The 23,291-nt window shown below is 44.3% G+C and overlaps 1 protein-coding gene across 1 annotated transcript in view; it reads left to right on the forward strand.

Annotated features, from left to right (window-relative positions):
* The window catches only part of LOC130211798 (inactive ubiquitin carboxyl-terminal hydrolase 53-like), a 30,631-nt gene extending 8,707 nt beyond the window's left edge, over positions 1 to 21,924 (forward strand). The window contains exons 4-17 of the mRNA XM_056442798.1: positions 105 to 239; positions 1,724 to 1,834; positions 2,649 to 2,731; positions 2,967 to 3,051; positions 3,259 to 3,405; positions 6,108 to 6,257; positions 7,823 to 7,991; positions 9,924 to 10,070; positions 10,921 to 11,067; positions 13,307 to 14,069; positions 15,213 to 15,271; positions 19,332 to 19,398; positions 19,512 to 20,161; positions 20,255 to 21,924. Of these exons, the coding sequence (XP_056298773.1) occupies positions 105 to 239; positions 1,724 to 1,834; positions 2,649 to 2,731; positions 2,967 to 3,051; positions 3,259 to 3,405; positions 6,108 to 6,257; positions 7,823 to 7,991; positions 9,924 to 10,070; positions 10,921 to 11,067; positions 13,307 to 14,069; positions 15,213 to 15,271; positions 19,332 to 19,398; positions 19,512 to 20,161; positions 20,255 to 20,331 (2,790 nt within the window). The 3' untranslated portion in view covers positions 20,332 to 21,924. The remainder of the gene's footprint in view (positions 1 to 104; positions 240 to 1,723; positions 1,835 to 2,648; positions 2,732 to 2,966; positions 3,052 to 3,258; positions 3,406 to 6,107; positions 6,258 to 7,822; positions 7,992 to 9,923; positions 10,071 to 10,920; positions 11,068 to 13,306; positions 14,070 to 15,212; positions 15,272 to 19,331; positions 19,399 to 19,511; positions 20,162 to 20,254) is intronic.
* The last annotated feature ends 1,367 nt before the right edge of the window (positions 21,925 to 23,291 follow it).

Below are 23,291 nucleotides of genomic sequence, written 5' to 3' on the forward strand. Positions count from 1 at the left end.
ACTGTGTAATTTGAGCAGTGAGGGTGACACACAATGCTCTTATTAAACAAAAAACAAAAAGCCCCTTATCCCACGCGCAAACAAGTCTTCCTTCTCCTCTCCAGGGCATCTTCTCCCAGTTCCAGCACAGTCGGGAGCGCGCCCTGCCCTCGGACAACCTGCGTCACGCCTTGGCAGAGACCTTTAAGGACGAGCAGCGCTTCCAGCTGGGCTTCATGGATGATGCCGCGGAGTGCTTTGTAAGTTCCTGTGGCAACCCGTCCGTGCTGTGGAGAGGGACGTGTGTATGTTTGTGTGCCACACAGTTTGAGTAAATGCACATCAACAAACTGTTTGGCGAGGTCACTGAAAGAGCTTCTGTCCCTCCCTTCCCCTCCCATCAAGCCCTGCCACATTGACGCTAAATATCATCATGACAGGTTATGTAAGCGCCAGAGTTGTGTTGGAAGCGCCCTGTTTTGTGCTACGATTTATGCATCCTTTTTTTTCTTTTTACATCTTTGTGCCAGTTTGTCGTCTTGGCACAGTTGAGCATTGTTTAGGCGGAATGTGTTTTTCCCATAACTGCAGTGGACTTTTCTTGTGTTTCTGTTATTATTTTGACTTTAACCATCAGAAATGGAACGGATACTGCTGCATTGTTTCTTTTAACCTTGTTTTCTCTAGTTCATCCGGCCTAATTAGTATATTTTCTTCTCACGCTTTTGATCACCTATTAATAACCGTATACACAGGCGCCACATACAGTATATATCTTGAATTATTCTTGCATTCATTGTTTATCAACCTAGCAAGTCCAAATCCACTGCACTGGATAAACAAAGAGAGGGAAGCTAATATTTCTTGAACAGAAGATCAGAGGACTGTACTATATGTGAACACTGGGTTATGCAAGTCTGGACATGTATGTGTGTCACTTTGTTTCTCAAACAATAACGTACTCACAAATGTAACGCATAATGAAAATGGAGGCAGAGAAAGCAACGGTGGTGCTTTTTTGTCTTTTTCTGCCTCTGCCCATGAAGCCTGTGGCCGAGGCATTATATTGTTGGGTTATCTGTCCGCTCCATTCTCGTGGATGTAATATCTCAGACGCCTGGAGGGAATTTCATTACATCTCGCCCAAACGTCCACTTGGCTTTGAGGACGAGCAAAGGTCACTGGCCTCACAAATCACGTTTTTTTTGGTTGCCATAACTGAGGATTCCCAAGCTAATTCTCACAGTTTCACATACATTTTGAACGGATCACATTTTTGAAGGACATGGATGGAAACACACATGGGCGCACAACCGCCAGCGGTTATTCTAGTTTCTTTCTTTGCCTGCCAATTCCTCATGCTAAAACTCAACAGAGGCTTTTATTCATCTAAGAACGTGCTAGTGCACAATTTATGTGCACAGTGTCGGGTTAACAGGCTGTGAAGTTGTGCCTGTAACCTTTGCAGGCCGTAATATTTTATAAACTCACAAGCACTCCATAGGAACAGGCGGGAGCTAAATTGCAGGAATCGCCTGCTCTTTAAACGTGTTCCTTCTGCTGTCGGGTTTACAGCATGACGCTATTTGAACAACTGATCTGTAACCGTGTGTCCGATTGCATTGACGTTCTGCTTTCCTAAGTACCCGTTTGGTGGTCAAAATAGATTTAAAAAAACTAAACTTGCAGTGCTTGTAAAAATGTGGGTTGTCCCATACCTGATGGATCTCCTCTTGTGTCACAGGAGAACATACTGGAGAGGATCCACCTGCACATCGTCCCCGAGGAGACGGACGCCTGCACTTCCAAGTCGTGCATCACGCATCAGAAGTTTGCTATGACACTTTATGAACAGGTCGGTAGGAAGTATTATGTTAGTTTTCTTGGACACATCAAAATAGTGTAAAACATCATTTATTCAGGCTGTCTGAGGAGATGTTAATTATAATTGCGCCTCTCGTTTGTGTTTACTTATTTATTTATTAGTTCATACAGTGTTTGTTTGCACAGCCTCTACAGTAATGTGTGGACACGCATAACACACTAGCTATTGTTATGATTAATCGACACACACACACACACACACACACACGGACAGACAGGTACATGAATCACTGTCGGAGATAGTAGAAACCAATCCGTCATGTTTTGATACTGGGTCCACCTTGAGGAATATGGTGGGTGTTTCTGGTCAGATTCCATGTACCAAAAATCCCAGCACAACAGCACCCTTCCCTGTGGCTGGGATCCCCTCACAGACTCTGTCCCAGACCAGTTCTATCTCTAAATCAAACAGATAATACGCCTTTGGACTAAATCCCTTCGGGGCGCAGTCGGTGGATTTAGTCCCCCCGAAACTTCAGGGCACCCAATCAGGAAGATATTACCACGCCTAAATGAGGATTGCCTTATTCCGAGGGAGATGGATGACTTTATGTCTTAAATTGAATGGCTTTTTATAAAGTCAGTCATTTGAGCCCACAGTTTATAACTGATTACATGGAAAGTCCCAAATCAATAACTCCTGCCACAGTTTATATGAATGAGTTATTTTGTTGTTTAATTTCTCCTCACTGTGACTTGATAATTACTCATTGACAGCAGACATTTGTGCTGAAATCACATCTGTGGATCCTTTATTTTTTTTGCATCACCGCCTTGGTCTCCAGTCTGTGTGCCGTAGCTGTGGGGCGTCCTCTGACCCGCTGCCGTTCACAGAGCTGGTGCATTACGTCTCCACCACCGCACTCTGGTAAGGAACAGGCCATGTGAAACTCTCTTTGCTTCCCCGGTGACATCTGTCCAGCTCCACTCCGTTTTCACTTTTCAGTGAGCTCTTTGCACAGGTCCTAACTTTTTATTTTTTTCCTTTTTGCTGACGGCTCCCCTCCACATGCCTTACTCTTCATTTGTCTCTGTCTCCCCTCCTCTTCCTCGCTTGTTCGTTTCCCATGCTTCTGCTGACGGTGCGTCTCGTCCTTTTTCAGTCAACAGACGCTGCAGCGCAGAGACGAGTCATTTGGGGAACTGTTACAAGCAGCAAGTACGATAGGGGACCTTCGCAACTGTCCAGTAAGTGGCCGATGAAAGTGTTTCAAGAAGCACGTTGTTGTTGAAGCACACGGTTCCTGCAGAAAACTCATTCATCGAGTTCATCATTCTGTGGGAATATAGTGATTCTCAAATATTTAGTTTTAAATATTTGTCCTTGGTTATTGTGTAAAGTTTCTTCTGAGTAAAACTAGCCTTTTTATTTGATATCTCTTTGTCCTTCTTCAGAGCAACTGTGGCCAGAGGATTAGGATCAGACGGGTCCTCATGAACTCCCCAGAGATCGTTACCATCGGCTTCGTCTGGGACTCGGACCAGTCGGACCTCACAGAAGACGTTATCCGCTCGCTGGGGCCTCATCTCAGTCTTTCTGCAGTGAGTTTTCTTTAATCAACATTTTATGTACATTTTACACTTTAATGTTCTCTTTTTTGTTATTTAATTTTTTATTCTTCTCTTTAAAATTGTGTAAAATTCCAGCAAGATAATTGACATACAGCTCAACTATTTCATCTCACTGACCTATTTAGATGAAGTAATTAATTATACAACAGGATATAAAATAACTCTGGAAATGTGTACTCTCACACAGCTGCTATTTTTTACATTTATTTTTAAGTTTTAGGGTCAGTTTATTTTTGTGCAATAGAACATATGTGGGAAATAAAGTGGGGATTTATCTCTCTGTAAATCGGGGCCGTTGCGTAAGCGGTCAACACCCAATGCCCAGTTGGCCAGCGCCACTGATCAAAAAGCCCCTGCTGGCCTTGGTCAGCTTGTCAGAAAGCCCCTCCCCTCATTTCTGTGTTTTCCTGAGCGTGTTTGTGGAACACCCGGGCTGAATAGACGGTGATAAACGATGTGTTCAAGACTGCTTTTGTTGTCGTGTTTACATTCACACTGTTGATCATAAGTATGCACACACGTTGGCACCTGTAGCTCAGAGTTTGGCCCTAAAAGTACATCTTCACACACATGAATATGGAAAGGTTATCTGCAGTTTAAAATATGTATGTTAAAAATAAATATTTCTCTGTAGCTTATCCACATGACTAAAGAGTGTTTGAACTTCACAAGCAATACAAATCAATAAGGGAAGTTCAGATTGGTACGACGAGCATTGCATAACTTCTTCTTTTAAGTATTCGACCCATTTATTTGGTCTCTTGCGTGTTTCCAAAGCACACCAACAGAAGATGCCCCCACCCACTAGTTGGCCACAAAGGCCTTAATTCATAAAGGAATGTTTTATTGGGTGTTAACCGGAGCACTCCACCCCCATCGCTTGCTTTGAAATCTATTGTTTGAGAGAGTGAGAGGGAGGCGGATAACCGGCTGTGCTGGAAAACATGGGTGGGAGAAACCCGAAACCAACCCTTTCTCCATGTTTCTGCTCAATGCACGACGCTGTACATTTTCATAACGTTCTTTTTTGTCTTTCTTATAATTTGTCACTATTTTAGAAAAAAATGAAATAAAGAAATTAGCTCTGTATGTTGATATTCAGGCCAATAATAAGAATCCGTGGGCCACTGTAGAACTAGTCAAGATATCACGTTCCATTGGGGCGCTGGTCTAAACCAGCACTTACCGCCTTCGTACTGATGGTCAAATCAATGCCGGGTCATTCCCCGAGACCAGAATCTATAAACAGATGGAGTTACTTATTGAACCAGCTACCGACATTCCTCACTTGCCTGCGCGCTTACTACAGAGCTGCCGATGATTAATTGTGGCATATATACTGTATATATTTATTAGGGCTGTGAAACGATTAAAATTTTTAATTGGGTTAATCACAGGTTTTTGTGGATTAATCATGATTAATCACATATTACCGATATTCTCGGTATATTTTGTGAGAACATAGAGATTTATGACAAAAGACGGATATATACATTTATACATTCTTCTATACAATGGTGCTGCAACTCAGCAGTTATTTAGCAGTTTTCTTCCACATGGAACATTAATACATCTTCATCCTAAACAGAATGTTTAACCCTCCTGTTACCTTTCGGGTCAATTTGACCCCATTCAATGTTTAATGTCGGTGTTCTTTGGGGTCAATTTGACCCCAGACTGTTTTTCACTGTGTCAAACATATAAGAAATATGAACTTTTTTATTTATTTAAAGGGCTATTTAGGTAGTCAACAAACAAACATAAAGTACCTCACACTTAAACTTGGGAAGCAATATTAATTCTAATAATTTTCTGGAGGTTTTAATTGCTGGGGTCAAATTGACCCCGAGGGTAAAATATGTTAGTAAATGTAAAGGTAACAGGAGGGTTAAACAGAACATGTTTCTCTTGTTTGTCAACCATTAACTCCACCATGATACAATCTAAAGGCCTCTAGTCTTCCTCTAGCAGCTGCTGAGGCAAACTGACTGTGTGGGTTTTCTTCATGAACTGGGCCGTGATGAAAGGGACGGCGGGGACACCGCTGCAAAGCTGAAACCTCACCGACACGGACAGGTGGACAGATTGACAAGTGACTTTTTTTTTGCTCTGTCCCGATGCGCGCACGGAGCTATGTGGCGCGAGACGGAGATCGATAAGTGTTAACGCAACGCGAAGAGACAGAAATGACATGCTGCTGTGGAGATACGATCAACAACAGACGTTTAGTTTAATAAAAGAACAAAGACGTGCTATAGAGAACATGTCAGGGGGCGGGCCAATCTTTTCAATGTCATGCGATCTACCAACACTACGCCGCGATCGACTGGCAGGTCGCGATCGACGTGTTGAGACCCTGATCTACAGGAAGTAAAAGTCGTAACAAGGTTTCCGGAGGTGAACCTGCGGAAGGATCATTACCGATGAACAGACCGTCTGCATGAGAGCGGACAGAGTTCAGATTGAAGTGGTGTATTGGAAGCTCATTTTGCAAGTGACTTTTTTTTCGTCCCGACGACCAACAACAGACGGATTGTAAACTCATTCTGCGCATGCGTTAAATGCGTTTAAAAAAAACAACTAGTTAAACCTGTAATTGAATTAACTGAGTTAACGCGTTATTTCTCACAGCACTAATATTTATTTATTTATATACTTGTGTGTGGACACAGCTCTTCTACAGGGTGATGGATGAGCATGCCAAAAAAGGAGAGCTGCTGCTGGTGGGGATGATCTGCTACTCCAGCCGTCACTACTGTGCCTTTGCCTTTCACACCAGGTCCTCCAAATGGGTCTTCTTTGATGATGCCACGGTGAAAGAGGTGAGACGGTGCGCCCTAGTGCTCGGGTTATTTGTCAGTTTACCGAATCGGTTCATACAAAGAAAAGTAATCCGTCAACTCTTTTGGTCTTTAGTTGATCATGTCATGCCAAAACCTTTTCTGGCTCCAGATGCCATGAATATGGAGGTATGGGATTTCCGCTCTTTGTTTTATATCATTCTAAATTGATTATTTTTAGGTTTGATACTGTGGTTCAGACATCACAAGCAGTTGGAGGACATCCCCGTGTGCATCGAGGGAATTGTGATTGTGTGTGTGTGTGATGTGGATTTGAAATTTCACATCGCATCCAATAAAAAATGTCCAACTCTCTTTATTGCCCAATAAGGGCCACATCGATTGCCCTCCAAGAGCCTCCGGGTTCCTGAGCCTTTATGCCCCTCCCTCCTATTTATACTGCAGTTCCCCAACCCTGTCATCACAAAGTACTGCAGTAGTGAGGTGAAGTGCGTGTGTGCGTGTGTGTGTGTGGTGGGATTTCTTTAGTTTCACAATCTTCCCTGGGACTGTGGTGCAGCGGCTGGCTGGCTCCGTGTCAATCCATCAGCAGCTTGTGCTGTGTGTGCATCCCCCCCCCACCCCCAACTGATGGAGGAGCTCCAGTGCTCAGTGTCTGCCAAGTCCATACCTGGGTCGAAACTTGCCAGCATTTCTGTGACTCTCCGATTCCCAGCCACTAAACGACTTCAGTAATGTAGCCTGATCATTGCTTCTTTGTTTAATGTGTATGATGAAATACTGTTACTTGAATAAAGTAACCAACGTGCGAGTTACACTACTCCATTCTAAAAAAATAAATAACTGACAGTATAACTTGACACTTTTTCATTTAACATTGCTGCATCAGTATTATATTGCTGGTAGTGGCATGAATTAGATGTTGGAGCTGCATATTTAGTTAATTCAATCAAGTAGGTGCAACGATAATGTCAGCCTCATGGAGCTCTTAGCATGGCTGTTGATTTTTAGTCTTTTACAGTACTGTTAGCGTTCACATCAAGAGTCTATTTAAAAAAAACTTGTAATCTTCTTCCTCACATCTCCCCCTTTCCACCGTCATTTGCTGAATTAAGGAGCATACAAGCATCTGTTAGCTTGCAGCCTGCCTTTGTGGGGCCTTTGTGGCATGACACGCACCTTACACAGCTTAGTTAGTGTGGTTGGGCTATTTGGCCTCAGTGGTATGTATCACAAATTAGACTTTTCACAATAACGGTGCGGTTTTGTTTGACATTTTGCAAGTTTGACTTGGTTCTGGTGATGCCTTGTGTCCAATTTGTTATCCAACAAAACCTTTTTGATACCCTGCATGAAATGAAAACAGATCAGGGGTCACAAGAAAGTAAATTAAGTTTGTTATGATTATATATTCAAATAAATTCATCCCCAAGAAAGCATTTGGATGGGCAAAGATTTGTCTTCTTTTTTAAAATTATTATTAATTATTATTATTTATTATTTTTACATAAAGGTGCAGAAGTACAGAGTTCAATGTGCTTACATCTGCAGATGCATTGACCACCTTTCCTTTGTCTTTGCTGTAGATCGGCTCCAGGTGGAAAGATGTGGTCAGCAAATGTATCAAAGGTCACTTCCAGCCTCTCCTCCTCTTTTACGCCAACCCAGAAGGGAGTGCTATCACCATAGATGATGCCTCAAGAAAAAACAGCAGCCATTCTCACTCCAAGACCTCCGTCAATGGAGACGTGCACGGTATGACCCGTCTCAATCAGTCCTGGTTCTGCAGTGGTTTGTGTGAAGTATTTTGACTGCCAGCTTTTATGGGATTTATGACCCTGATACGTTAATAATGATGACACGTCCTCATCATTGTTACCATTTAGAGATTCTGTTGGCAACATCGTTATGTTCTATGGGTGGAAATGAGGTGTTGATTTAGTGTCCATTTATAAAAATGACAACAGCAAGTTCCTTTGTGATATGTTTATCTTGTTATTGCAGTTTAGTGATGCGTGTTATTCTTGATCCAAAGCCCCGTTGATATTAAGTTCTCTCTTTTTTTTAGTGTTTGTAGTTGTAAGAATAGTGCTCGATGTGGAGGGAATAAAAGAAACCCCATGTACGTCTGCACGCGTAGCTTGTGTCTGGCAAAGATCAAATGTAATTGTACAGGTAGGTGTCAATTAAAAAACACTATGTTTTTCTGTAAACTGCTTGCAAGGCTCCTGTAGTCCTTCTGTCTTCTGCCCGTAGTCCTTCTGTCCGTAGACCTTCTGTCCGTAGTCCTTCTGCCCGTAGTCCTTCTTTCCGTAGACCTTCTGTCCGTAGTCCTTCTGTCCGTAGACCTTCTTTCCGTAGACCTTCTGTCCGTAGTCCTTCTGTCCGTAGTCCTTCTGTCCGTAGACCTTCTGTCCGTAGACCTTCTGCCCGTAGTCCTTCTTTCCGTAGACCTTCTGTCCGTAGTCCTTCTGTCTTCTGCCCGTAGTCCTTCTGTCCGTAGACCTTCTGTCCGTAGTCCTTCTGTCCGTAGTCCTTCTGTCCGTAGTCCTTCTGCCCGTAGTCCTTCTGTCCGTAGACCTTCTGCCCGTAGTCCTTCTTTCCGTAGACCTTCTGTCCGTAGTCCTTCTGTCCGTAGACCTTCTGTCCGTAGACCTTCTACCCGTAGACCTTCTGTCCGTAGTCCTTCTGTCTTCTGTCCGTAGACCTTCTGCCCGTAGTCCTTCTGTCCGTAGACCTTCTGCCCGTAGGCCTTCTACCCGTAGTCCTTCTGCCCATAGTCCTTCTGCCCGTGTAGGCCTTCGGCCCGTAGACCTTCTACCCGTAGACCTTCTGCCCGTAGTCCTTCTGTCTTCTGCCCGTAGTCCTTCTGCCCGTAGTCCTTCTGTCTTCTGCCCGTAGGCCTTCTGCCCGTAGGCCTTCTGCCCGTAGTCCTTCTGCCCGTGTAGGCCTTCGGCCCGTAGACCTTCTGCCCGTCGGCATCATACAGTAACATGGTCCAAATATAATTCACTTTGTGGGATTTTTAGATTAATCTGTAAAATGTTTCGATAGATTAGACGGGTGCTAAAGTGAACCGCTTCAGACAGATGGTCAGTGAGGATTTTTCTTTTTTTTAACTTTTCTTTTTTATTAAAGCATGCAAGTAGTGACCCAAAATATCGATATCAACTTGAAGTTGAGCATGATATGGCTCCTTAAAGCATCTCATTTAAAAATCACTTTAAATGGAAATCTATCAGCAAACAAAACAACTCTTTACAGGACGTGTAAAGTCCCAGTTAATATTTGTTTGCCTTTTGCGGTCACTAATGAACATTTGTTGATGTCAGCTGAATATCTCTGCGGTTTGGATTACATATCCCTGGATTTGTTTGGTTGGTGAGGTTTTTATCCCCTTTAGAGATCCTCCTCCAACATGCTGGCCGTGCCCCCGGTCCAGGCTGTGGCAGCCGCTCACTGCCCATCAGAGCTGACAGGGCGCCGGACCAAACTGGATGATCCTGCATAAACTAGGGACAATTCTGTGTGGATTTTGTCATTTAAATTCAGTTTCTTAGTGCACTGTGTGTATTTAATTTAATTTTGTTCTCATAAAACCTTCGTAACATGGTGTTTTGGAAAAGAAAATGCTGCCAAAAAAGGCATAACCTTGACATTTATGTTTCCTTTTTTCCTCCTCCACAGGCGTAGAGTCTCCAGTTGTGGCCCACAAGAAGCTGGACCTCACTAGGGAGAATCTGAACGCTCTGTTGGGCCACGGCTCCTTCAAGCAGAAGACCCCTTCGACCCTCAGCAGGGGCAGCGTTCAGCCCACTGGAGAACGGGGACCAGGTAAGAGGGGCTCGATGAAAAGACGAAAGAGTTAGGAATCTCCCTCTCTTTGCATTCTTAACTCACGATGTGGAGGAACATTCATTTAATCAGGAGTGTGTTTCCTCCTTTTGTTTATTACACATTACAAACAAGTATCAGCCTCAACAACACTATGGTTTATATGTGTTTGTAGAAACTGAGTGTCTCTCAGTCACTCTGAGCTTTCAGAAGCACCAAAGTCCAATCTGAAGTCAACTTTTTAAACTCTTGTTCATCATCTTGTGAACTATGACACACATTCTGTTTTTCTTTTCTTTTTTTCGTGCTGGAGAGAACATCGAGTGACAAATGTAGTCCAAAACACTTTTTTTTTTTAATAGAGAATGTTCTCTTCAGAGATTCCTGTTGAACCCTCAGACCGCTAACGGAACCACAGTGATCATGTTTTCCAGTGCCATGAGTCATCGTTACGTTTCAAAGTGAAAATGTGCCAGCGATAGAGCATGGGCATGTTTCCACCTGCCTTTCCCCTCATGTAGCAGACAATGTAGCGCATACATCGGCACCACGACGTGCCGTAAAGTTTGCGCCCGTCCCCACACTCTGCAATTGTTCAGTGCCTTGGGGGGGGCTCAGGAATAAGAAATGGAAAACAGCAACAAGGGAGAGGATGTAGAGATAATAGATTAGACTTTGAGATTAAAATCATTTTAATGATGTCTGCGGTAGTGTAAATCCACCACCTGATTTGAAAGAAAAATGTAAATTCATAATCGATTACATACCGGTGATATCGCCTCTGTCCCTCCATTAAGGAAATGGTGTGACATTCTTCATGGTTCTACCTGTCATCTCTTTTGTTTTGTAGTTAAAATTGTCTCCAGCGATCCCAAAAGCCGCCTCGGGGATATTTCTCGAGAAGTTGCCCAGAAAGCCGGAGCGTTGCGTGGGATGCATCCGCCCAGAAGAGAGCCTGACCGGAGCGGTCACCGGAGGCCGGAGTCACGCTACAGAGGTCGGTCACACGTGGACAGCGCGTGGATTTCTAGATGTGGGCTGTATACACATGATAACTGTCAGGCTTTAAGATTCAAAAGGCTAGCCCTCCACTTCCCCAGCCATTATGTAACCGTTGGTTCGGGAGCAACGTGTCAGAAAGGGGATTAAGTGCTGACGTCTGTCGGAGCCGGCCTTCATCCCACCCGCTCATATTTAGAGCCATTGGTTCTCCGCTCTGTGGTCCACACAAACATTTGCATTTACAACATTTACTTTAACCCTCCTGTTACCTTAGGGTCAATTTGACCCCATTCAATGTTTAATGTCGGTGTTCTTTCGGGTCAATTTGACCCCAGGCTGTTTTTCACTGTCTCAAACATATAAGAAATATCAACTTTTTTATATATTTTAAAGGGCTATTTAGGTAGTCAACAAACAAACAAAGTACCTCACACTTTAAACTTGGAAAACAATATTAATTCTAATAATTTTCTGGAGGTTTTAATTGCTGGGGTCAAATTGACCCCACGGGTAAAATATGTCAGTAAATATAAAGGTAACAGGAGGGTTACACATTGAATGGGGTCAAATTGACCCTAAGGTAACAGGAGGGTTAAATACTAATACTGTATGATTTAATTATAGAGTGAATTTAACTTTTAAAAATGCTCTTCCTGGTATATATACCCGTGTCCTGCTTACCTCACACTTTGTGTGTTGGTGCTAATCAGTCGGCTGATTGGCCGACTACCTCGATACTCTTTTCGTGCGTCACTGCTTTCAAATAAGTATCATTGAAAGGATTATGGAGCACAACTGCAACACACTCCCAAATCCACCATGTCAACAACAGCAGCCTGTGTTGACAGCGAGCTCGCGTCCCATTATGATTGATTGCAGTCGGCTTAAGGAGTCTGGTGTCTCTGCCGTGATGAACGGCGAGGCTGGAGGAGACGCTACAGTTAATGTAAGGAGTATACATTTACAGCAGGGGCGCTCATGCCCCGGCTAGCACTTTACAAAAAAGTCTTCTCCAGGAAAGAAAAAAAAAACATTCAAGAAAAGCTGAAGCAACGTTGCTGCTCATATTGGACTGTGGGGTATCCCCACAGTATTTATGAATGCATTCTGGCAGTATTGATTTGGACATTTTCCACCATTCTTCAAACTTGGTCCACAGCCTTGTGTACTGTTGACAACACGGCAGACACGCAGGTATTATGTATACGACCGGAACGTAGAGAGCAATGCTCGAAGTGATTTAACTCTAGCACAAAGTCAGCAAAATCCAAAGCAATAGGGACTGTATCTCTTGGGGCCTTTCTCAAGGACTGACAGTTATATGAAGTATTAAATTCACTCTTTGTTCCCTCAAACGTGATGTTGCAGCAGATCAGATTGTCCGGGTCAATAACGTGATCACTCCAATGCAAAGCATGCAGCCTCGGTCGGCTTTAAGTTATGAAAATGAATTGGATAGATGAACCTCTCCATTTAAATGAGGACTCGCACAACTAAAACGCCAAATCCTTCATGCAAAACAAAATCAAAGCAAAATGACTAATCTAAGGATCCCTCCTCAAAATGTGAAATGTCTCTGCTGTGTCGGTAGATAAGGGTGTGTGTGTGTGTGTGTGGGTGGGTGCATGTATAGCTTGACAAGAAGCAGTTAGCCTCCAGGAAGGATGTCTGGTCATATATATAAATAAATAAAAATATTATGGCTGGAAGTGTCCTTGGAATAGCAGACACATTGTGTCACACACAGACATGCCATTTGTAGATTCGGAAAATGCGTACGTGTGGACACACACACACACAAATAGGCCCATCATGTGTTCCTGCATGACTGTCTGCACTCTATGGTAGAAAATGTATTCCCGTTGGCTGTAATTCACACCTTCCTGTCATGTGCACATCTAAATGTCAGTAACCCCGTTGTCGTCATGCCCTTCTCTCTCTCTCTCTCTCGGCTGAACTTGCGCTGGGCTCTAGCACAGCTTTGTGTCGGTGACTTTGGTGTCTTTTGGCATCAGGTGATGGACAGATAGTCATTTTGGCAGTTGAAGTTGATATACTGTATAAGTAAAAAAAAAAAAACATTCTACAAAAATTTCAATATATTCAACACAATTCTAATGTTAAAATTCAAACCAGGGTTATCGTCCTAGATCATGTTTTAAGATCTTTTTTGAATGCGTTAAGCGCCTCTCATCGTTCAAGCTCTCACGAAACTTCCTTTTCTTTCAAACCAGAGCCGCGTCCGGACAGGAACTACTCCCGCTCCGTCTCCCCTCCAGAGAATGGCTTCAAACAACACCTGGAGACTCGCCTGTACAGCAGCCAAGGGAAAGGGCCCATACGGACGGAGCGAATACCCCACCTTGGTGGACGGTCCTCGCATGAGCCCTCTCGCTCTCACTCGAAGGTCCAAGTGTTGCCCAGTGGTCATCACGGCCGTAAATTGGACCACGTCTCCAACGGATACGATACCGACAGCAGCCGAGACTCCAGGGACCGTCCGGCAAGCGGAGGCCACAGCCGCAGCAGAAGGCCCGGCCGGCCCTGGAAGCCGATGCGCGACGCGTTGAACGTGGACAGTGTTTTAAGCGGCGGTGGGAATTCGGTTGGTCAAGAGCGAAGGCAGCACAGCCCGCGGAGAAGACCCAGCAGTCAGTCGCCCTCCCGCGACCGAGAGCGAGATTTGCCGTGGGCAGACAGAGAAGAACGCAAACCCAAGAGCCTAATGACCATCTACGAGGACGAGCACAGGCATGAAACGGGTGGCAGCCGAAGCTCGCTGGACTCGGATGGCCGGGGCGGCTACGGTGACAAAGACGGGTCAAAGGGCTCGGCCCCTCTTAAAGTGCGGAATGACAACTGGAAGATCCAGCGGACTGAATCTGGATACGAAAGTAGCGACAGGCTCAGCAACGGCTCGGCAAACCTCGACTCGCCTGTGGTGGACGACCTTTCTTCCAAAGACCTGCAGACCATTCCTGAGCTGCACCTCACAAGGTAAAGAGACGGACTGAGATCCAAGGTTGGATCCGCCAAGTCCACGATGTATGGCCGAGATGTCTGCGGCCGATACTTTTGTCTGCTACGAGTGTCAGAACTCTGCTTCGTCATCCCACCCATGCCTTACTCATTTATGGATTTGAGTCTCAAACGTGCGGCCATCTTTAATGATTAAACATTGCAAACGCACCGTTCTAAGAATAGCAAGACCCATTTAACGTAAAAGAACGCATGGCAGATGTGCCAGCCTTATTACCTTCGCATTGAAAATGCGGAAGGTAATGTTTTGATCGCCGTGTATTTGTGTGCGTGCGTGTTACTCCCATAACTCAAAAAGTATTAAACCGAATCGCATGACATTTGGTGGGATGATTGGTTATTATCCGGGGACCATTTGCTTAGATTTTGGGATCGATCGGGTCAAAGTCATGAAAAAGGTCAACATCTTCTTGAATCGCATGAAATTTGGTGGGATGATTGGTTATTATCCGGGGACCATTTGATTAGATTTTGGGATCGATCGGGTCAAAGGTCAAGACCATGAAAAGGTCAAAATCTTCTTTTTACCATAGTGCGGTCAATTTGTATCCAATTGGCATGCAACTAATGCCAAAATGTTCATAATTCAATGCCCAATCTTGTGATATGCGAAGGTATGCGCTCTACTGGGTGCCCGTTCTAGTTATGTATGTTTTGTAGTCATCGGATGGTTTTGTAGTCCAGGTTTTGTTTGGGGATAATGATCCCAACTAGCTGACATCTGTACTCGGAGAGGAGAGCCAGCTGACGTCCTCAACCGCAAGTGAATTATTCAAGCCCACCTCTTGACAGGAAAGTGCTCCTTTGTCCTAGGATTGGGTCACAACAGATTTATGGAATTTTGGTTCTTTTCCCAACCAGTTTCATGAGGTTTATTACAACATCTTTAAACATTTAACGGCACATACAAAGCACAGTTAGAAAACGGGAACACAATAAACGTCGGCACTTCTTTTTTGACAATAAGACGTTTTCTTCACATTGAAGAAAAGAATAATACTGCAGAAATTAGGAATTTGGTATCAGATTACACCACAAAATCAGTCATGATAACATTCGAGCCACAATTAATGAACACTTTTCATTGATTTTGTCTTTCAGGGATCACTTCCCTCACAGAAGAAGTGACGATGTGATTGCAAACATATTGCACTCCACCGGTAAGTCATTCTCACATTTGCATTATTTCATATTTCTGCTCACCAGTAATATTTTGTATATTACTGGCGACACCTGTGTGTACCTTATCACAGAGAGAGCTAACATTTATGATATACAGTGGTTCAGATTTGCTGAATATAGACAATTGGAAGGATTCATTTCAAATGTTTCTCCATCATCGATAACCACAAAGGCTTGACCTTGACATTAAAGAAATCACCCCTCTGCGATGGGCTTCTGGTGTAATAAGGATCTGAAACATTAAGATAGTTCTCAGCAATTTCCTTGATTTATTGTTCCATCAGTAGTGTAAGGTCACAGCCTGATTGAAGGGATAGTGTATTAAAAAAAGTGTGCTCTGGTTCCTCCCTGACTGAGTACAGTTTATGTAATGCAGCACACAGAATTGTACATGGGCTTAAAGGAAACATCAACCCTATTGAAATTATTGACAGAAATACCAAAACATCTGATTTGAGTCAGAATCTGCAGGACTGTGTTCATCGTTCACTGCAGTGAGGATATAAACCGCTTCGAGATCCTCGGGGAGACGACATCTTGGGCATCGGTTTGGACACGGCTACTGTTTCAGAAAAAAGCCCTCAAATACGAGTCACGTTGTGCAGTTGCAATAATGTTTATTTTTATCTTCGACAGGATGAAAGGAGATTAGATGACATGAATAGCACAAGGGGGTTTGTCGGCCGGACATCCTTCACATTCTTTAACAAGTGCACGCTTACTGCCAATACACCGAGAGGTGGGAGGAAATATATATTTTGAAATGAATGAGTATCTTAAAAAAAAAACAAAAAAAACGCTTGACTAATTCCCTGAATAGGAACACGCTGAGTTAATCCTGAGTGAGAGGGGGAGATGAGTGGGCTTGGAGGGGCCACCCAGCTGTGCCCAGCCGGGCAGAAAATGACATGACTGGGCCTGTCGGAAGGTGGTATTCAAACATGAGGCAATGAACATGCCATTTAGGAGCATCGCAGTAAGGTCCCAAAGAGTTCGACAATGCAGCACAGAAACAGCAGCTATAATGTATCTTCCTTTGAGTTTTATTCAGGGTTAAAAATAGCGGTTACACAAGTGTGCGTTTGTGCGGGGGCGGCGGCATGTTGAATGCTGGTCTTGTCGTTTCCCTGTGATACCAAATGTCTCCAAAGGATGTCTCCACATGTGGGTGTTGACCATTTTGACTCAGTGAGGAACCTCTGGTCTCGGCCTCTCTTCATCACATTTAGTGTCCTTGTTCTACCAATAGGGGAATGGTCTCTGTCTATTCGGTCCGAACCGGCTGAAAGGTCACGGCTGTAAGAGGCGGGTGCGCTTCTGTTTCAGTTTGTCTTTATTGGCTCCTGCAGACCTCATCAAGAGCTCCTCGAATCTCACGGCGCAGTTTGCACTCGATGGATTACTCGGATTACATTAACAGAAGAGTTGTGTACTCTACGTGACACTCGTGTATGCGCAACACCCCGAATTATGATTTGTATAAGATGCCTATCGTGTCCGAAACGATGCTTGTGACACAAAGTTCGGAAAAAGATCAAAAGGAGTAATGCAGGAATATTCGCCGTTCACCCAGTTCAATGGACTCGTTGTCCGTGGTGTTTGTTTGCGTTCATCTTGTGTGTTGGCGTAATGAGAGCTGCGGTGCTACTCGGAGCACACGTTTCCATTGTTGCATTTGGCATCGTGTTCCCACGGCGTGATGGACTTGTGTTTGTGCTCTGGCCACTGACCGATACTATAAATGTCTCTTCCCCCACATAGTTTACGTCTCAATGAAAAGCTGAACTGCAAATATGCCCGAGCGTCTGATTGATGTTCAAGAATGTTAAGTACCCCAGACAGCGGAACGCACAGAACTACAAATCTCCACCCGGCAGCCGTAGAACAGAAATGTGGAGGTTTTTTTTGTGTAGCATCAAGAAAAACTTCAAAAGGCCGTCAGGAATTTTTTGCATGTATAATTTCTCAATACCGACTTTGGATTTGCTTTCATGGTCTCCATAGAGGCACACTTTCTAATTCCTCTGAGCTTCTCGCTGACAGTTGGTATAATTGAAATGATGTCAGATCACTCCTCTCAGTTAAATGTCCTAAATAACTTGAAGTGGATAACGGCCGGCCCCAAACAGGTGCCTCTCTTGAACTTTCCTCAGAGTTACGCCTTATGTCGTAATAGGATTAGAGACCGGTCTGTAAGTCATTCACGTGAGTGGAGTATCTCGGCCTTTTACAAGTGTTTTTAAAAGATGAATATATAGTAGCACACTCTCAGGGTTCGTACGGTCATAGAAAACCTGGAAAAGTCATGGAATTTTAAAATGGTCATTTCCAGGCCTGGAAAAGTCATGGAAAAAACTTAAATCATAGAAGTTTTGGAAAAGTCATGGAAATGTTGTTATGTTCACATGTTCATTTACGCCGAGTTTGAAGTAATTAATATGTTTTTTTTTAAAGAAAGACGCTCAAAAACGCACATTTTCTAAATTGTTCTTGTTCATACAGAGATTTCAGTTTGGTCGTGGAAATTTGGTTGAAAGTCACGGAAAAGTCCTGGAAATCCATTGGTCAAAATGTGTAAGAACCCTGACTCTAAATACGCCAACCACTGAAAGCTTCACACGTCGTTTCACTGCTGAAAAAAATGAATGATGAGGAGGCCGCTTCCCTTTCATTTATCCTCGTGAGTAACTTGTTTTCTCGTGAACGTGTGAATGGGGTATTTTGGTGCAGTTTGGATGGCACGCTGAACGCCACCGGACCTCAGCCTCGTCCACGCAGCCACAGCGCTTGGACGCTTTCCCAGGCGAGTGCAGCAGGCCGTGGAAACGGCGGGACGCCTCGAGCACATCTGTTTGGCAGCGACAGCACCGGTCCCAAAAGATTCCACCGAGATGAACGTTTCACGGAGATACGCCTGGAGATGAAACCTGAAGAATTGATTTCAATTTCAATTGGGATGGAATCATAGCGATTATTTATTTGACGAAACATCTTTTTGCAACGATAACCGACGGGCAACCCGACAATACAGTCGCCTTGCCCTTTCCTTTCTCCTTCAAGCTCTCCCTGGGCAACAGTCATGTGACCACACGGACGAGGGGATTTTAGAGACCAAGCATTTGTAAACGGAATTCTTTTCTTCTTTTTTTTTTTTGGAGAATGATATTGTTGCAATCGCTACACATTCCAGATCGTCATCAAATTGTGAATTGCCACATGGACTTAAGCAGCTTAAAAGATGCAATAGTGTTGTGGAGGGGGTCTGGAGTCTGACCCTGGCGTAATTGCATGCCAGCACAAAGGATTTAGCCACCAATGCTTTGAGAGGGCAAAGAGGGGGGGGGGGGTATGCTGACGCATCACAGATGGTCCTCTGCCACTCACTCTCTTCCTGGTCCGGTTGGTCAGCCGTTGTCTGTCTCAGGCCTTGTAAATCACACCGGCCCTGTTGACTTGGCTCGGCTCCACGCCGGCCCACACCGTGGGAGCCGTTTCCCAACATGTGGGTTTGCTGCTCTAATGGCTAAAACTGGCTATTATCTCAGATTTTTTACAGCATCATTTATTGACATCATGCTACGACCCGATTGACCCGAATAGATTGATGGAGTTTTCCTTGCTTTCATGCGTCTGCGTATGATCCAACTCTTAAATCTGCTCCAGTTCATTCAGGGTCCTTATTGTTTTATTAGCACGGTTCGCTCACAGCCAGCTGGATATGAACCCACATTCCCTCTGAGGGGCCACGTTCTTCAGCTGGATCAGACGGTCGGTGGCACACGGGGGGCCCGAGGGCCGTTGACACTTCCTCTCACAGGCAGCACCAGGCAAAGGACCCCATGGTGACCCCTGTTAGATAACACGTCTTTGCTGGAGAGACACGGGACAAGAGGACTGTAGCTGTGTTCAAGTCAAAAACACACTGACAGATGTTACCTCGCACTGTTTTCTGACCGTCTGCTCGTGATGTCCATGGATTTACAAATGAGCGTGTGCTGTGATATAAAATGCTCACACAACTTTTATTTCTGTTTGTAGGCGAACAACGAAGACGATCTCCAGATCTCCGAGATGAAGACGTCCCATCTGGTCCGTTCATACGAAGGTAAGAAGAGGTTTTTTGTTTTTTTAAAGAACGCGGGTAAGTAGTCTGTCGGTTCAGCAAAAGGGCGAGTCAATGACTGCCGTTTGCTCTCTTGTTTTTCTCTGCTGTAACAGAAGAAGAGCCTTCCGGTACACTCCCGGGATCTTTGAAAAGAACGATGGCGTGGGCAGCGAGCAAGAGGAAAACGTGGACGGCAGCCCCGTGAGCCCCGTGAGCCCCGTGCTCCGCTACCTGGCGAAGACCAGCAGTCCGGAGTGGAACAGCTCCGATGACCTCGCCGGACCGCTCTCCGAACAAGAGGAGGCCGACGCCTTTGGCCACACCGACGCTTCCTCGCACCACCATCCCCCGCCTTTACCCCCCAAGAGCTTCGGCCCCGCACTCTCGCACACCACCCTCATCCGTCGGTGGATCGAGACGCCTGCCGAGCACAGGTTTTCGTCGGACGCCAGCTCCAAGTCGGGGTCATCGGATCAGGACCGGAACGACCTGTCGGCCAGCGAGAGCGACGAGCGCTTGCCCAGTCCCAACCCGGGACACGGCGACGGCACGCACTCCCCCGGTCTGACGGAGATGGCTCTTCCCACCACTTACTTTTCCGTGGATAGCTGTATGACCGACAGCTACAGGGCCAAATACCACAAGAGACCAGCCCACCTGAAAGCAGAAGACCGCGCGTCATCGGGGGAGAGCGACGTGGAAGGGAGGCTCCCTGTGCCAGACGTTCAGCCACCAGAGCTTTCCAAAAGCAGATCACAATTAGGTACCAATGATGTCACTATTTGCGTAACTTTAAAAAAAATAATCATTTTTTGCACATGTCTCTATGAATCCAATCCTTGGTTTTGTCTTGCAGGCTATCCGACCACAAAGACGACGGCAAAGTGGAACCCGGTTGCTTCAAAAGGACTCGACGAGCACGGTTTCTTATGATTTTAGCAAAAGCATCAATCGACCGAGGATAATCCAGAGACTGGATGCCAAAAATAATTGCTATGCACTATGGCTGCTACACAGTTTGACTCCTACTGACTGGGATGGGTATTAGTATATATATATTTACATATACTTGCCATACAGAACGTGGACATGAAACTGATGCTAACGAGATTGTAGAAGGAATGGCAGGTGTCCTTAACGGCTGCCCTTCTGTTTAGGTTTGAACGACTAAACACTTTGAATGAATAGTGAATTTGCACAGTGAAGAGCACCAGAAAGGTCCAGGAAACCGGATCATGCCTCCGACAAGTTGCCGTTTGACTGCTCCAAAGCAAAAGGGGGTGGGGTTTGTGAAGAATGTGTCACAAAAAGCCACTTTAGCACACAAGAGATTAAAAGTTTAATTGTACGTGAAGATATCGCTAAATTTTTTCTTTCTGTCACTTCATGTAATGCTTTATTTGTTTATTTAAATAGACCCATCCTCGTGTTACACGGTGTCTGTTCCAATTATCTCTTTTTAAAATGATATACATAGCTTTTTTTTTTCTACTTTTGGAAAATAACTCAACCTCTTGGCCACTCTTTTGGCACAACTTAAAAGTGGATCCCACGGATCCGTGTGATTATTAAGCTCCGGGACTTCGTCGCAGGTCTGATGCTTCCTGTCGGTACGTGGGAGTTTACCGACCTCCGCAAGTCAGACGTTTATTTCTTTGTGTCTCTTCTTTGGTCAAAACTTCAACCAGAGGAGGTCGTAACCTCTCTGACCACCAGGGTGTCCAGGGCCGACGCGGTGATGGGTACATGTGAAGATTGATTGGTTCTGGGGAGAAGAGTGTGTGACGCAGTGACTGGAGGCCCATCCAGAACGGTGTTCATTGTCTTTGCACTGCGTTTCTGTTTTGATTACTTTCTGTTCACACTCCGTACGGATATAAGCTTAATATTTTTTGAAATCAATGATGCAGTTCTCTGTCCTGTTTCTTAAGAATAGTTTCTATTCGCAGCAAGTCTGCACTTGTAGGACGTGAAGATGTACACTCGTCATCTAGAGACGGATGAGCGTTTGTTATTGTTTTTTGAGCGGGATTATTGATGATGATATGTTTGTTGTGGACTACGTTTCGGTTCAAGATGTTTTATATATATATATATATATATGAAGCAGACTCTAATGCACAGTGCCTTTTGTATTTTTCTATGTCGTGACTACATTAGATTTGGAGCCATGATTTGTACAATCCTGTGATTTGGAAGAATTTTTGAAACTTTATCGATTAATAATTGTTAAATAAACTTTTATTTAACCATATGTGTGTCAAGATATGTCTTATGGAATTGCACAAAGTTTAGATTATAGCAATGCTGATCTATTTTGTAATGGGACACCGAGTCGCATCAATGTTTATTTTGATATTATGAGTCCTGACTATAACAAATAAATAGTGTTTACTGAAACTAAATGTACATGATTGTATTCCTGACGCTGGGATACTTAGTGATGTGCTGCCACCTGCTGCCATGTATCCTAATGCACCTTCTAGAAGAAACGGATCCTCAAATAAAAATCCACTCTTAATCTCACAGTTCTTACATCACCTCTGACTCCAAACACAAATCGTAATATTCTGCTGTCATATTTATTTTGGTATATTTCCCTCAATCCCATCACCATGTCATACTTGGACTCATGCTTTTGTTTTATTTGAATCCTACATAAACCACATTGGATTGTTTTGTATTTAAAAGTAGCACATTTGGCCACCTTAACTAGGAGTTGGGATAACAATATTGAGAATAACCAAGCTATTAAAAAAATTTGAAATATTGATATGTTATTACTACATGATAATAGTGTGTACATAATCCAGAGCCAGTTAAATCATTCTCAATATATACAGCTTTAGTTAGATTATTTATCTATCTCCTTACACGTATGTTGCCTCAAAGAAAGAAAACACGCAAACAAATAAAGTTAAAGATTTAATTAAGTAAGTTGTCAAAAAGATAAACATGTGGAAACCAGATTGACATGTATGCTTGTGCCAAAATGTCAACTGCATGATTGACATGATTGGCGTGGATAAATCCCCCCCCCCCGCTTTCATCTGCATCAAATAATCTGTGTGTTTCCACTCGTAGAAGTACAAATGCAATGAAGATGGGATCATTATTTTTATGTTTTTTAAATGTCACTCCCGGACCGGGATATAAATCTTCCGTTTGTTCGCGACAGGGTAGAGAAGAGAAAATGCTGAGCGTGCGATGTATTCAGAGAAATCTGACAATGTTCTGCACACTGCACAGCACGTCGAGCATAGTTTGGGTGTGCTTAAATCTTAGCTGTGTGTGTGTGTGTGTGTGTGTGTGTGTGTGTGTGTGTGTGTGTGTGTGTGTGTGTGTGTGTGTGTGTGTGTGTGTGTGTGTGTGTGTGTGTGTGTGTGTGTGTGTGTGTGTGTGTGTGTGTGTGTGTGTGTGTGTGTTCACCATGCGTCAGAGTGGGACTCGGCCTGTCATTGTGGGCCCCTCCATTCGCGGCTGCTCTACTTCATTCAGGGCCATCAGCTGAGCTCAGCGCTGCACTGTCAGAGTCAGACTTCTGCTTTCTCCCCTCACATTTACTCTCGGCCTTCATCCTCAGAGGATTTCTCCCTCCGTCAACTCACCCCAGTCCTTTCCCTCGTCGCTAAACGCCCCCCCCCCCCTGCCCTCACTCACCGCGCTCCGTTCTAGCCGACTTCTCATTTCATGTTCAGTTAATTTTTGTTTTGGTTTATTACCCTGCTTAAATCGGCACATTCATACGCCGTTTCAGAAGCGACTCACGGTTGATGTTCTTGCGCAGTCTGCATTGGTTTCACTCGGATCACAGGAACACGCGTCTTGCTTCACGCTCGTGTGCATTTGAGTAACTTTAAGGGCTGACAAAAAAATACATGAATAAATCGTAC

This window comes from Pseudoliparis swirei, chromosome 21 (assembly GCF_029220125.1).
Source record: "Pseudoliparis swirei isolate HS2019 ecotype Mariana Trench chromosome 21, NWPU_hadal_v1, whole genome shotgun sequence".
NCBI classification, from domain to species: Eukaryota; Metazoa; Chordata; class Actinopteri; order Perciformes; family Liparidae; genus Pseudoliparis; species Pseudoliparis swirei.